We start from the raw sequence: 15,200 nt of genomic DNA on the forward strand, positions 1-15,200 counted from the left end.
TCCTCAGGGCCACACAAGTAGTATATAGTGTGGATGCAACCCATAAACCACACAGACAGCTGCATATACAACCCACAACGATAAACAGGTTGAGAACCACTGATCTACGCTGTAACCTTTCAAGTGTGGTCCAGCCCTAGAATTGCTTTGCCAGCGTAGTAAGCCAGTAACCGGGCTCCTAGTGTAGTTGTGGCCTTAGGTCTGGTCTACCCTTAAAAATTAGATCATCCTAGCTATGTCGCCGAGGCCCGTGAAACATTTCACACCCTAAGCGCTCTGGTTAGATCAACAGAACCATCCGTGCCCAGCCCTGGACAGGCTGGCAGAATTCTTCCGCTGACCTAGCTACCTCCCTTCAGGGAGGTAGATTACCCACACCGATGCGGAGAGCCCATTCCCATCAACATAGGGCATGGCCACACTACGGTGCTACCCGCAGCTGTGCCGCTGTAGGGCGGACGTGCCTTTACGACCTGGGATTCCCCTTTAAAGGGCTCCTTTGGCGTCAGACGCTGCCCTAGACAAAACGGAGGTGGGGATGTCCAGCTGGGCAAGGGAAAGAGGCAGGACAGCCCCCCCCAGCTGGGCCTCTGCAGCGCCCAAGCAGCTGGGGTGGGGCAGGAGTGGGGTCCTGAAACCAGGGGAGTTGGGGCCAGTGGGGAAACTGAGACCCATGGGTGCGGGGAAACAAGGGTCGCAACTCGTTGGGGGAGGGGGGTAATCCGAGCCGCCTCATAGGGCGAAACCCGCCGCGTGCGCTGGCCCCGGAAAAGCTCCCCCCCCTTGCCTGGCCGCCCTAATGCTGGCCGGCCGCCGCCGCTCCCTGGGCCGGCGCGCGCAGCAACCGTCCCCTGCACCTCCCCTTTGCCCGCGCGCTGACAGCTTTCCCGCCTTTTCCTCTCACGCTGTTGACGCGCGCGCCTTCCTCGGAACGGGGGCCGTGTGCATCGTAACCGCTTTTCTCCCCCCGTCTTCCCTTGCTGCCATCAGGGAGCCGTGTGCAAAGGCTTTCCCGCCTTACATCCCAACTGACTTTAGCGCCGCTGAGCCCTCCACGAAGGGCCGTGTGCAAAGAGCCCGCGCGGCCTACCACAGCCGCTCCCTTCTCACCCTGCCCTGGGGCTAGGGGGCAAAGCTGCTGCCTTTCCCTGTGGTACCCTTGTTCCCCCACCTCCGCCTTGTGTGGGGCCACGTGCAAAGGCTCTTCACACCTTCTTCCCCTCACACTTTTGCCTCCCCCCCCCCTCCAGTCACGTACAAAGGCCTGGTCTACACTGAAAAATTAGATTGCCCTAGCTGCATGGCTCCGGGCAGTGAAACATTTTGCACCCAGTGCTCTGTTGTAAGGTTGCCCTAACCCTCTGGCGCAGCCAGATTAACCACAGCAGTGGGAGAAGCCCTTCCACCCATGTTGGAAGTGCCTGCGCTATGGCGCTCCAGGGGCACCGCTGTGGTGTAGACAGAGCCAAAGGCTCTTCATTCTTTTTCTTCTCCCATTATCGCCTCCATCTGTCTGCCCTGTCACGCCACATGCAAGGGCTCTTTCTCGTGCCCTATTACCTCCCACCCAGCCCCACTTGCAAACACTCTTGCCCAGGAGCATTGCCAGCTTGGGCGGCAGAAGGTCCCGCCCCGAAATGCTGCCCCCCACAGAGGCGGCGGAAGGTCCCGCCGCCGAAATGTCGCCGCACCCCAAATTGTAGCGCCCTAGGCGACTGCCTAGGTCGCCTAATGGGTTGCATCGGCCCTGCTCTTGCCCCCTCTCTACTCATGGCCTCCTGCACTGCTCCCAGAGTCACATGCAAAGACTCCACACTTTTCCCCTTCCTGCTGTTAACCTAGATGTCACAGTGGCTCGCCTGGGGAAGGAAAACGGGGGTTGCAGTTCATTGGAAGAGGGGGAATCTGAGCCCACTCATGGGGACGTGTGTAAAGCACAGAGCCATTGAAACACCCACACTTGTGTAACAGTGTTAGACTCGTATTCTGTAATAGTTACAGACTGTAGGAGGACAGGATCATAAAAAACATTAGATCATATTGGATAGTCCATCTCACAGAGGGGAATAGGGCGTATACATGATAGGACAGACACAAGTATAGCCTAATATATAGGGTGACCAGATAATAAGTGTGAAAAATCGGGACGGGGGTGGCAGGTAATTGGCATCTATATAAGAAAAAGCCCCAAATATCGGGACTGTCCCTTTAAAATTGGGACATCTAGTCACCCTACTAATGTATATGGCAATTTCTGAGGAAAAGTATTAAGAGAGGACTATATTCCCTGTTACCTTTTCATCATTCTACATTTCTTTGCCAGAAATGGAATTGGTTTTTTTAAAACTATTTTTGTGAACTGTATTTTGAAAAAGATGTATTGTGCAATATTTAAAAACCAATAACATCTAAGTTAAAAATTAAACTAGCCAAATATCAAGCCGTATCTTTCAGGTTTTGCTTTTATTTAGTAAAAAAGGACAAAAATATCAAAGTTTCAGCTAATAAGCACTCTAATTAAGTGTCCTTTACTGTTCTGGTGCTAGCTACACAATACTGTACCGACACTGATCACCACAAACTAAAGCTTCTGTGGGAAGTAATGCATGCAAAATCTTACAATCAGCCTTTTAAGCAAGTTTTGAGAAAACATCTTTGATTGTCATTTAACAATACATCATTTAAAATTAATAAAAACCTCATTCTGAAAGATTATACTAGCTGTTATCCCAGTACAATTCTTGGGGAATTAACATACTAAGACATTAATTACCAAGAAACCCAGGAAGCAGGACAAGGGCAGTAGAACACCTAACATAGGTTCTGAATTATCATGCATGCAGCTTTCTGTAATACATCATACATTATAACATGAGTATTGCCAACCCCAAGCATTCAAAAATTATGAGTCACGCCCCCCCAAATCATGAGATTGGTTTAAAAATCATGAGATTAAAAATACATTTGGGGTGCTTTTTATTTGCCTTCTGGTCTTTGAGCCTGTAGGGTTCACTTGGGGCACATTTTCAACCTTTTATCCACAACCATGAGCACTAGAAACACATTTTAAAAAATAAAAAGAAGGCTGAGATTTTCACATAATCACAAAAATCCAGGATCTTTGAGAAAAAACACCAACTGTTGTGATACGTGGGATAAAATTTTGAGATTATTTACTGTCAGTAAATCTCACATTTAACATTGATTTTGGTGCCATAGTACATCGTATCATTAAGGTTGCCAACCCTCCAGGATTGTACTGGAGTCTGCAGGAATTAAAGATTAATCTTTAATTAAAGATTATGTCATGTGGTGAAATCTCCAGGAATTCATCCAACGCTACTTATCATACATCATGTCCAACTGTTTTCAGGTGTGTTTTGAGGTTCTTAAAAACCCGAGCATTAAAAAAGGGCATTTTTGGCAAATTAAAAAGCAACGGTTTCTCTTGCAAAACCTTTGAGAAACTTGATTATAGAAAGCTTCTCAAACTTTCTGAACAATCTAGGTAGTTATATGGCGTCCATCATTACAAAAATTAGCAGCTATTCATAGAGTGGACCATAAAATAAAGAGATTGTTTTGAGGACACATCTCCTTCAATTTGTGAACACATGCACCACCTCCACTCCTGTTTGTGACTCTAATAGCAATTGCCCACATAGGAAAGTAATGTTAGGCCCAAAAAGAAAAGTTGTAGAGCAGTTATGCCAACCTAACCAGAATGAGGCCAACGGAAGTTTCTGGGTAATCTCCGGGCAGAAACGAAGACATAGTTGTTTGAGCTGAAAAAAGTGAGATAAGCGGGGAGCTGCATTCCTATACCAGATGTGCTAAGAACAGTGTGCTCAGAAGATAGATTAGGAGACATACTGCCTCCACTCCCTGTTTCTGTTCTTTGTATGTTCTTAACTCCCCCTTTCTCCTACTTTTCTTTTTGGACCTAACAGTAATATATATTAGATGCTTTCCTAATATGTTTTTAACTTCTTTTAATGAAACAAGGAGAACCAGTATCATGTGACTAGTTGGTTGAAGTAGTTGGTGTAGATGATTTTCTGAATGCTGCTCCAGGCTGGTTAGGGAACATGAAAGCAATATGCCAAGAGGGCACGAAGTTCTATAGCAAGCAGTGATTCTTACAGTAGTTTTTTGTTCTTGCATTTAACAGATCCTTTGGGGTCCATCAAATTTGTATGATTCAAGACAGGAGTTATTGAAGGCTACAGTTCTTTGGGGAACTCAGAACAAAATTAATTTTAAAGCATGTTTGACTCTTCATTCCTGCCTACTAGGATTAAGTCTATTTTTCACATCAGTGGATAGCTGGCAAGTGAAGCTATTCCACAAAGGTTGCCTCTGTTTTTTGCCATCCGGATATAACCTTGATCACCCCATCTGGTTCCCCAGCTGCAGAAGAGAAACAAACAATATATTTGTTTTTATATATATATATATATATATATAAAATGTTAAATCTTAATACAGGTTCCCTGTTTTTTGTTTTGTTTTGGGGAGCAGGGGTTGCTATCGACTTTTTATAGTATGAAAATCTTAGCAGGGCAAATCTTGTTACTGATGTTCCTGACTAGGGTGACCAGATGTCCCGATTTATAGGGACAGTCCCGATTTTTGGGTCTTTTTCTTATATAGGCTCCTATTACCCCCCACCCCCGTCCCGATTTTTCACATTTGCTGTCTGGTCACCCTAGTTCCTGACACAAAATTTAATTGTTACAGCTCCTTTTCAGTTGTGGCTGAGTGGGAGCTAGAGATGCAGAGCACTTTTACAGATCGGAGTCTGAATGTTTTATAAAAGGAGAGGTCTCCATGAAAAGCAAGATTTTAAATTAAGCATAAATAAGCCTTAGCAAAAATAAAAGTGTGCTCCCAGAGCTCAGAATGCAGCACTTCTCTGAAACCATTGCACACTGGAAGTGCATTATAAATAATAAGAAATATAAATAAGTATACCCAGAATTCCACTTTGCAGACAGGGATGTATCAATAAACACATAATTGTTATCTTTGTCAGAACACAGATACCCTGTTAAAGCTCAATAGTTGGGTAATTGTAATAAGCTAACATCCACAATCAAAGAAAGGCTAAAAATGGGGAAAAGACTTTCACAACCTTCTTGAAAAGAGAGTACTGGGCATGCCCATGAGTTTCATATTTATTATCTGTTTGTTTTACATTTGAGAATTTTGGAGAATTGTCTCATATTTTACTTCAGACATACACAATGTATTTATTTCCTCTTTGCAGGCCACTAGTCCAGCTAGATATCAAAATTATTACACATTGGAAATTATTTTAAAAACATAATGTCAGAATTCAGGGCCAAAATCTAGGTCTATAGTAAATATTATGAATACATGTTTTTGTAATTGAAAAAGTTCAGTGAAATTGCAGGTTCAATTGAATGCGTACACTTGTCTTCTGGAATGAACTATTTCTCTGTTTTTGAAACTCAAAGTCTTTAACCTTGTGCTGGGCCATGAGAATTAAAAAGCAAAACTGGTTAGAGAAAGGAAATGAAATCAACTAAACTAGTTTGTGTCAAGCTGCCTGTCATGTGCAAAACCTAAACAGAATTAATAGTGAAAAGTAAATTAGAATTTTAAAATATTCTTTCATTTTTAATAATCAGAGATATGGCTAACAGTTAAAGACTTTTAAAACATATTTTATTTATTTTGATGCTGTCCTTGTAAAGTATTAAACCAGTTCTTTAAGATGAAATAATATTTTAAAGAATTTTTAGGAAAGGTATTTTAATTAAAGAAAACTCATCCTTACCTGTTTTTGACGAGCCAGTATGGCACACCTCTGTCCACACAATATCCCACAACAAGAACGGCATGGTTTATATGTGAAGACCTGCATTGTGAGTCATAGTACACACCTGAAAATGTTTTTTTTTTTTAATTAATTATTTATTTATGAAACAACAGTGCCCAGAAGCCCCAATCAGGAGCATTGTGCTCCTGTGATAGGCATTGTATAAATGCATAGGAAGACAAAGTCTCTGTCCCAAAGAGGTTACAGTCTAAAGTCCCAATTCTGCAATGAGTTCCATACAAGTACAAAGGTACATCCATGCAGGACTGTGGCCTAATTTAAGACAAGAGCTAATTAGTGAGTATATAACTGTAGGACAGAAGTGGTGAGGGAGGACAAGGGTGACAATACAAAAAAACCTATGGTTGCATAGGTTAACTATATATACCACTTAAGGTTTATAAATCATTTAAAAGAGAGAGATGTAAAAATGATATAAAACAGAATAAAGATACAATTGGCAAATCTGCATTTGATTTTGAAACCGTTTTCCTAAAACAGATGGGTTGCTGTTTTGGAAACCTGAACCTCACAGGTACAGGATATATTGTTTCACCAATGCTGTAAACAGAGGTAGCCTCATCACTTAGTCCAGTGGGTCTCAAACTTTTTTACTGGCAACCCCTTTCACATCACAAGCCTCTGAGTGCGACCCCCCCTTATAAATTAAAAACACTTTTTTATATATTTAACACCATTATAAATGCTGGAGGCAAGTGGGGTTTGGGGTGGAGGTTGACAGCTCGTGACCCCCCATGTAATGACCTCGCGACCCCCTGAGGGGTCCTGACCCCCAGTTTGAGAACCCCTGACTTAGTCTAATCAAAAACAATTTGGGAATCTGACCCTGTGACCCTTTCTTATGTGAAGTTGATGGATATACTTCTAAATCAGCTTTTTTAAGTTCCCAAGCTTCTCTCACTTTTGGAGCACACAGAGCAAGACGATTGATTGGTTTCCTTAAATCTTTTCCTAAAGTCAGAGAGCCCCTAGTATATCAGCAGAATTATTTCTAAATAGGATGTTTCCCCACCCCCCAATAATTTAATAGAGTCATAGATTCCAAGGCCAGAAGGAATCACTGTGATCATCTAGTCTGACTTCTTTTATAACACAGGCTGTAGAACTTCCCCAGAATAATTCCTAGGGCATAATCTTTTTTTTTTTAAAATACAATCTTGATTTAAAAATGGTCCATGATGGAGAATCCACCATGACCCTTGGTAAATTGTTCCAATGGTTAATTACACTCACTTAAAAATGCATGTCTTCTTTCCAGTCTGAATTTGTCTAGCTTCATCTTCTAGCCATTGGATAATGAAATAATAAAACATGGAGGTATACCTATCTCATAGAACTGGAAGGAACCAGGGTCATTGAGTCCAGTCCCCTGCCTTCACTAGCAAGACCAAGTACTGATTTTGCCCCAGATCCCTAAGTGGCCCCCCTTAAGGATTTGAACTCATAACCCTAGGTTTAACAGACCAATGCTCAAACCACTGAGCTATGCCTCCCCCCCATCTTGTTATACCTTTTCCTACTAGTTTGAATAGCCCATTATTAAATGTTTCTTCCCCATGTAGATATTTACAGAATGTAGTCAACTCATCCCTTAAATTTTCCAGGGCTGCTCTTTGACCCTGAATCAGCAAACCGCTTACTAGCATGTACTTCACTTTAGGCATGTGAGCAGTGTGACAGACTGACAGGTACAAACTTTATTGAATTAAGTTAAACCTTACTGAATTATGTTTAACATCTTTGGAGTTCACTGTATTAAAAATGCAAATATGTATGCACTATTGTGGGATTGTTTGGAACTTCAAAATGCTTTTTGGAACACTACTTGTAAAGTGAATTTCCTAGACTGTACTTGAGAGGAGAGAAATGCAAATTATCCCCTTCTGAGCTTGCCTGTTGAAGCTACACCCTGGGGAGAGGCCAGTTACTTATTCTTGGAAACTCCAGATGAAGGACACTGCACCTTATAAAAAGTGGACTAAATACATTATGAGAGCGCTTGTTCTGAGGGGAAGCTGTGATGAACTTGTAACCACAAGGAAACCCCTTGGGTCAGAATCTGAATGACTGCTTCTGCCAGAATCTATGTTAGGGTTGTTGGGGTGAATTCTGGTGAGCTTATTAATATGCATGTAGTTCTGTTATTGTTTTTATATGTTTTCTCTGTAATGCTCTGTAAGAATAAAATAGGAAGAACTGTGTGGTACTTATAATTTTTGACAATCACTCTGTTATCAGTCTCTGAAGAGAAAGCAAGCAGGTGTGGTTGGGGAGCCTATTTCTTCTGGGAATAATAAAGTGAAGGCAGGGAACTGTGCATCCTGGAAATAACCCAGTAAGAAGGGAGAGAGACATGTGTCTGCACCCAAGAGAGGCAATGGCTGGGGAGCTGGAAGCCTGAGAATGGGGCCCTTGCTGGACCATTGAGGAAAAATACAGGTGCAGTTGCCCTGAACTGTGACAAGTAGTTCTGTTGATTTCAGTGGAGCTACTCACATGCTTGAAGTTAGCTTTGTGTTTTGTTGATTCAGGGCCTTTGTCTCTAATTTTGTTAAGAACTATTTAGGTCTCAGAAAATACAGGGAAAGAGAAAACTGCTTACCACTGTGGTATTGTTGGAAGGATCTCGAACTTGCATCTATACCAACAGATATTGGTCCCACTGAAGCCACTGTTCTTTCAAGATAAGTTTCACTTCCCTTAGGTATTTTTTTATAACTGACACAGGTGGCAGCCCGTCCAGAAGTTTTATAACGGCAATTCTTGTCCTGTAGAAGATGGCAGACAGAGATATAAGGGCACAATAAGTGTGGCAAGTAGGTTAGTGCTAAGTTTTATTATCTTCATTAATTAACAGACTCCTGTAACAGTCCAGAGGTATATAACATACTGGTTTATTCAGATCTGTTTATGTGTTTTAGTTCCTTTCCAGTAACTTAGCTCATCCCAGAAAATAGAACTTACTCTTTCACCGTACAAGGTGAGTGAGGTAATATCCTTTATTGGACCAACTTCTGTTGGTGAAAGAAACAAACTTTTGAGCCACACAAAGCTCTTCTCCAGGTCTGGGAAAGGTAATTAGAGTGTCACAGCTAAATACACGGTGAAAGAGATTGTTAAGGATAGGGAGTTAACACATGAAGATGAAGTGGGCAATTAACAATTTATCGTGGGACCAACACAGCTACCACAACACTGCAAACAACTTGTTCACTGTACACACATGTACTAGCGTGATACATTCCATCCAGTAAATGCCAGTACAGTATACCGTATATGTATTAGCCAATATATTACAGTATTATTTGACTCTGTGGTATGCTGGTATATGAAATGACACCATTATTTCCAGGGCCCCATGTACAGCAAGATGGATATAAATTCTGATTCAGTGGCACGGTTTCCTACTTTCTGTGGCACTTACACCGAAAATGTTGCCACAAATACAGGTAAAATTCAAAATGTGGGGTTTGATTCAATTTAATTAAATGAACAATGTCAACTTCAAAACAATCACTCTTCTGTCTAAATTGTTTTAAACCTCTTGTTACAGAAGGTAACACCTGAAATTACTATAATTGAAAAAGATTGCAGGAAAAAAGATTTTTCTCTATTTTGCAGTTTGTTTGCTTTGCGCATTTGTCAGCTCTTTATGTATAGTCTCAAGTATCAGGGGGTAGCCGTGTTAGTCTGTATCTACAAAAACAACAAGGAGTCTGGTGGCACCTTAAAGACTAACAGATTTATTTGGGCATAAGCTTTCGTGGGTAAAAACCTACCCACGAAAGCTTATGCCCAAATAAATCTGTTAGCCTTTAAGGTGCCACCAGACTCCTTGTTGTTTATGTATAGTCTGTTTCACGGTTTCCCCTATATAGTCAGTTACCCCTGTTGTTTGTGTGAATCTTTCACAGAGCAACAAGACTGAGAAAAGCATTTTTAAAAAATAGGAAAATGGTTGCAAAACCACAAAAATTGGCAGGTGGCCTCATGCAGCTAGCTTATCTGATCTTATCATTATATTAAATTGAATGGAATTCAGGTAGATGGTGCTCCTTTAAATATGAAAATATACTATACAATAGTACAATATCCCTGGTGGTTTTTTAAATACTAAATTCAATCTTATTGATTTTCCAGTGCTTTGCCCCAAGCTTGTTTCTGCTCTCACAGGAGTTTTAATCAAGGGTAACTCTCCTGACTTCAGTGAATTTACAGTTGATTTACACCAGGGCAACATAGAGCAGTATCATGCCTGTCTTCTGTAGTCATCTATACCTGTGCAAAGTTAGTATTAAGTTGGCATAAAATTCTACCAGATCAAAAGGACATCATTGTACACCGAGTTTGCACTGAGTTTGAACAGTTGCAAATGACTACACAAGGTGCAAAGCAATGGAAAATGAGGTCCAATTTATTTGGCTCCCCCACTGCATTTTCAGTTTTCAGTATACAACAGTGGGTTTTTTTTTTTAATTAATAACACATAACTGCATGGTAGAAGTTGTCAATAGGAAGCTGGAGGTGTTGGCAGCTGGCTAGTGAACATCTTGGGTCTTTGGACACTTCAAAAGTTGTGGGAGGCAGTTGAAGATTGTGAGAAAAGCATATTAGCTACATATGTTTGCTAAAATAATCAACAGTGAAACAGTTAATACTTATTTAAATTGCCATAATTATGAATGGAGTGGTTCACACTTCTCTGGGAGCTGTTCTTTCAAGCACTCTGCAGACGCGGGAAGACAATACGGTATTAGGACTACACTTGGGTCCCGTTTGGAAGGTTTTCATAAACATAGGATTTTTTATTTTATTTATTTATTTATTTATTTTTGTTAAATGAAAGTTTATAATCTGGATCTATGGTAAGGAATGGATTCTGTTGCAAATTTTGCAGCCGCAAAATTGTGGAATATTCTAGGCCCTAATTATTTCTAGATGACATTAAAAAAAAAAGACATCACTGTGTGTTTAAATTGAGTTAAAATATGCAGCAATCAAGAAGGAAAACCCCCCAAATCTATTAAAATGTTAATATAACCATAGTATAAAGTAGAGGTTTGAGTCCTCCCCCTGATTTGTCTTTTAGATAAAACATGTTTGGTAAAATATAGATTTTTCCAATGTTTTTCCTCCCCAAAGAAACACCTCTGGCCCAGGTGATACTCACCCGACCTTCATATGGGTACGACGTTTCTGAGTCAATGCCACGGTTGTTTATAACATATCTGAAAGCATTAGTCATAAAGCCTCCATTGCAACCATGGTTGCCATATTTCCAGGAGCAGTCTACTAGGTTCTGGGGACTAAGTGACACCAAACGCCCTGTTTTCTTCTTCAGTTGTCCTTCCAAGGCCCCCACAGCACTGAAAGCCCAACAAGAACCACAAGATCCCTGTGGCACATTGCAAAGTTCAACAACAACAGAAAGGAGAGATGTTATGGCAGGTGTCATTAATAGCTTAATTATACATTTAAGACAGCAACACTGGTGTAACGCCACTGGGATTATTCCTGATTTACAGCAGCATAAGTGAGAGAAGAGTGAGGGACACAATGCAGTTGTGAGACAGGTATTTTTAACTATCTGAGAAGTAAATATAGCTAGTCTACCTGCAATTCTTGGAGACATATAGCTTCCATAAAATGAGTTTGATAACAATTTTTGCTAACCCAACCCATGAAGCTGTATGAATTGGATACATTAAGTAGTGGAACGATAAGTCTTAATTGAAAATGGGTTAGGCAGCCTTTCAGGTGACAGTTAAAATCCAGTCGATGGCAACAGTGACATTTTTTTTTTCTGTGCAATGGCTATTCAGTGTCTTATGTGAATTGGGCCAAATTCCCCGGGTTCTTTTGCAGCACAAAGTGGCCTTAAACCAGCCAGAGATTTTCAACAAAGAATTCTCCTTGTGTAGGAGGAATGTCTGCTGATGCAGAGCTGGTGGAGGTGGTATAGCTGCCTTCCCAACCCCATGAAAGGCGGCAAGAGGCAGCGTAGTGGAGCTGAACTCCAGTATGGCTGATGATCCTATGCTAGCATAAAGTGTCTTATTCCTTCAGTGCCATCCTTTACACAGCAACATAAATTAGAGCAGGATCCGGCAGTCCTGATTCAAGGTGGCACAACTATCTCCCTGCAGCCACCACTCTTCATTACATTCAAGCACTGCTCAGGTGTAGTGCAAATCAGTGCCATTGAGTTTAGTGTCCTTGGTCCAGTTCCTAGCTGATAGGTATCCACATCACAAAAAACACTTCCATGTTTGATACTAAGATCAACCACCCCCTCTCCTTTCAGATCAGGGCTGATGCATGTTGGTAGGAGGTCAGTAGGGGGAGAAGCTTGCATTGCCACTGCCTATGCTGTACTCTGCCTTCTCTGTATAAGAGCAAAGAATTTAATTCTCCGCTTTTGTTAATGACCCTTTTCACCTACATTAATGCTAAAGTTGTTTAAAAAATAAATTAAATTGAATGAACAACTTCAAAGGAAGAGGCATGTTTTTTGCATAAAATAAATTACATGTTGACATGGATAATGCAGATAATATAGATTTTCATAGAATGTCATTTACAAACATTGTATTGGTGTGATCATGCAGTTCTTCCTCAGCAATGTGAGGAAGGGGATGGGAGATTTGCACTACTCTGCAATTATGTGGCTTGCAGTATTCATTCTCCACCTACTGTAATTTCCACCTCTGAGTTCGCACCTGGTTCTTGACATTGGTGACATAACCGCTCTTCCTCCAATCTATGCAGTCTGGGGCCTGATCCTGAATACTTTCTTGAGGCCAATCAACTGTAAGGTTATCCATTTCTGAGTCAGATACCCTGAGCCCTGTCATTGTAGCCGTTACTTCCTCAGATGTCTGTTAAAATAAAAATTAAAAAAGGACTAGAGTACTGTGTATTAAATCACCAATTGGTCATAGTGCTGTCAGGCAAGTGCCCTAATTGGCCAACTTTGTAGCAGTTGACAAATACATGGTAGAAAACGTCTAAGATTTAAACTGTAGATATACTATAAAGAGTGGCTGTGTAAAATGGCACCTCCTTATTCAATGGGGCTTGATCCAAAGCCCACTCCTTTAATAATTCTCTGCTCTTTTTACTTGAGGATCTCAAAGCACAGTGCAAAGGAATGTAAGTATTATCCTCATTTTACAGATGTCTAAAGCTACACAGCTATTCAGTGGCAGGATTGTTAGCAAAATCTAGATCTCTTGATTCCCAATCCAGTGTCCTAGCCATTGAACTATGTTACTACCCTCTGCTCCCATGCACCTCCTCAGGCTCATATCACTTTTAATCATTTACTTTTCAAAGTAATCGGAATACAGGTAACTAGTTAGTGTAATTAATTCCACTAGCAATCCTGACCAGGAAAATCTTTTTACAATTATTATTACTTCTTTAAAAAAAAGAGCTTGAAACAATAATGAGGTGAGGGAAAATCTTTTTACAATTATTATTATTTCTTTAAAAAAAAGAGCTTGAAACAATAATGCCTAGATTAAAATGTCACAACATAATTTGAAAACAAAGTAGCATGAGGAAATTTACCATGTCTGCAAAGCCATTCATGGCCATTGTGTATGAATGCTTTCCCATTGACTCTTCCAAGTTATGAACTGTAACAATTTTCAGGGTTTTTTCCCAGATCAAGCGCCTAGAAAGCTCTTCCTCCTGAAATAACGAAAAAAATTGGAACATTTTTTGGCCCAAAAAATTGGGTTAATAAATTTTTTTAATTTTTTTGGCAGAATAAGGTTGTTTTTTTGATTATTTTCCAATGGAAAATTTCCCAATGAAACTACATTTTTTTGTTTCATTTTAAATTGAAATTTCATTTTGTTTTGTTTTTCTTCTAAAATTTTCACTTTCTTTTCTTCTTTTTTTCCCTTATTGCCATAATAGGATGAATAATGTATAGTTTGGGAGGAAGAGAACTCCCAAGTTTTCCTTTTTTTTTTTCTTTTTCCCTTTTCTACTCTAACTTTTTAAACGTCTTCCATTTTGCAAGAGTTAAATAATGGCAAAAGGAAAAATGAAATATGCCACTCTAGCTTTTCCAAAGTTGGAGAAGTTTTGCCAAGTTACAGAGTAGAGAAAGGAAAAAATGAAAGAGTAAAAAGTGAAAAGAAAAAAGATGTCTTTCATTATTACATTCAGTAGCAAAACAAAAACAAAAAAACAGTGAGAGAAAAGGGAAAAAACTAAAATCAGAAGTTTCAAAAGTTTGACTAATTTTTAGTTTTTTAAAACCACAACAAAAATCTCAAAATGAATCTGACACAATGAACGTTTTTTGTTTCAAAATTTTCAGGTGACAAATTGAAAAATTTCAAATGAATAATTTTTAATGAAAAATTTTCATAAGGCAAAAAATGGTTTTTTCAACCAGTTCTCATTAAATTGTCGAGCATGGACAATGTAATTACAATTTTTAAATATTGAGGAGCACTCTGCTTCTTTCTGGTAATTTCCATGGGCCAGAGATATACACCAGATTGAGAGTGAGTAAAGTTATTCTTTTCCTTTCAGGAATTTGAGGAAATACCCAGATCAAAACATAACTGCTTTGGATGAAAAATATTAAGAATGTTTCTCTCCACTTGTGATATAGTCCAAGAATGTAAATTAGCTTATTAGAAACACAAACTCTTGAGCTGCTCTTTGTAGGCACATTGAAGCAACCTTCAGCTGGAAGTGTAAGTGACCCTTACCACAGTTCAGATATCACTAATAAATAGTTGTGGAGCTGTTCATGATCATATTTAATCCAGATAGACCATGATGTTGAACATTTCAGTCTCCATAACTCTATTCAGTTCTTCTGTTTGTCTTGGCCACTAAATTATTAACCAGTAAAAAGAATCAACCAGGTAGTAGTGGGTATGGTTCTGCCTATGAATGTTTAGTGCAATACACCATAAAAATAAATATTTAGAATGCAAAGATAATTACCTCACTGCTGTACTGCTTTTGGTAGATTGTCTTCCAGCGTTCCCAGTCTGAATCAAGAGTAGGATCCTTGCCTATGTTGGCAACAGATGCTGCTATCATAAGCAGTAAAACACTGCCCACTGTCAGCATCTTAAACTGGAAAAGATGTAAAAGGGATGTTCTATAACACAATGTATTACTTCCTTCCCATCACAGTCCAGGATCTTTGAAGAGCTCAAGGGAATGGCAAAGACACACAGCAGGTGTGGGGATCCCAACCGTGACACGCTGACCGTGCCTCAGGTAGAGCTGTAGCCAGACTAAGGTCGGCTGTCCATGGGCCACTTCCTCCCCTCCCCTTGGGGTGTACTGGAGTAGC

The 15,200-nt window shown here is 40.2% G+C and overlaps 1 protein-coding gene across 1 annotated transcript; it reads right to left on the reverse strand.

Annotated features, from left to right (window-relative positions):
• Positions 1-4,310: 4,310 nt before the first annotated feature.
• LOC135892328 (cathepsin K-like) lies at positions 4,311-14,971 on the reverse strand. The gene is made up of 7 exons (XM_065420051.1): positions 14,843-14,971; positions 13,439-13,561; positions 12,586-12,744; positions 11,037-11,261; positions 8,469-8,634; positions 5,804-5,909; positions 4,311-4,410 (listed from the first exon to the last, which is right to left on the reverse strand). Exons 1-7 carry the CDS (start codon positions 14,969-14,971, stop codon positions 4,311-4,313), a joined length of 1,008 nt encoding a protein of 335 aa, XP_065276123.1.
• Positions 14,972-15,200: the final 229 nt, after the last annotated feature.

The sequence above is a fragment of the Emys orbicularis genome, chromosome 20 (assembly GCF_028017835.1).
Source record: "Emys orbicularis isolate rEmyOrb1 chromosome 20, rEmyOrb1.hap1, whole genome shotgun sequence".
In the NCBI taxonomy this organism is placed as follows: domain Eukaryota; kingdom Metazoa; phylum Chordata; order Testudines; family Emydidae; genus Emys; species Emys orbicularis.

What these genes read in the sequence shown, in the direction of transcription:
- LOC135892328 (XM_065420051.1), bottom strand. Translation starts at nt 14,971, where the DNA reads ATGCTGACAGTGGGCAGTGTTTTACTGCTTATGATAGCAGCATCTGTT. An exon ending in AAAAGCAGTACAGCAGTGAG is followed by an intron (nt 13,562 to 14,842) that starts GTAATTATCTTT and finishes TCGTTATTTCAG; the next exon opens with GAGGAAGAGCTTTCTAGGCG. An exon ending in TCACCAATGTCAAGAACCAG is followed by an intron (nt 11,262 to 12,585) that starts GTGCGAACTCAG and finishes AATGTGCCACAG; the next exon opens with GGATCTTGTGGTTCTTGTTG.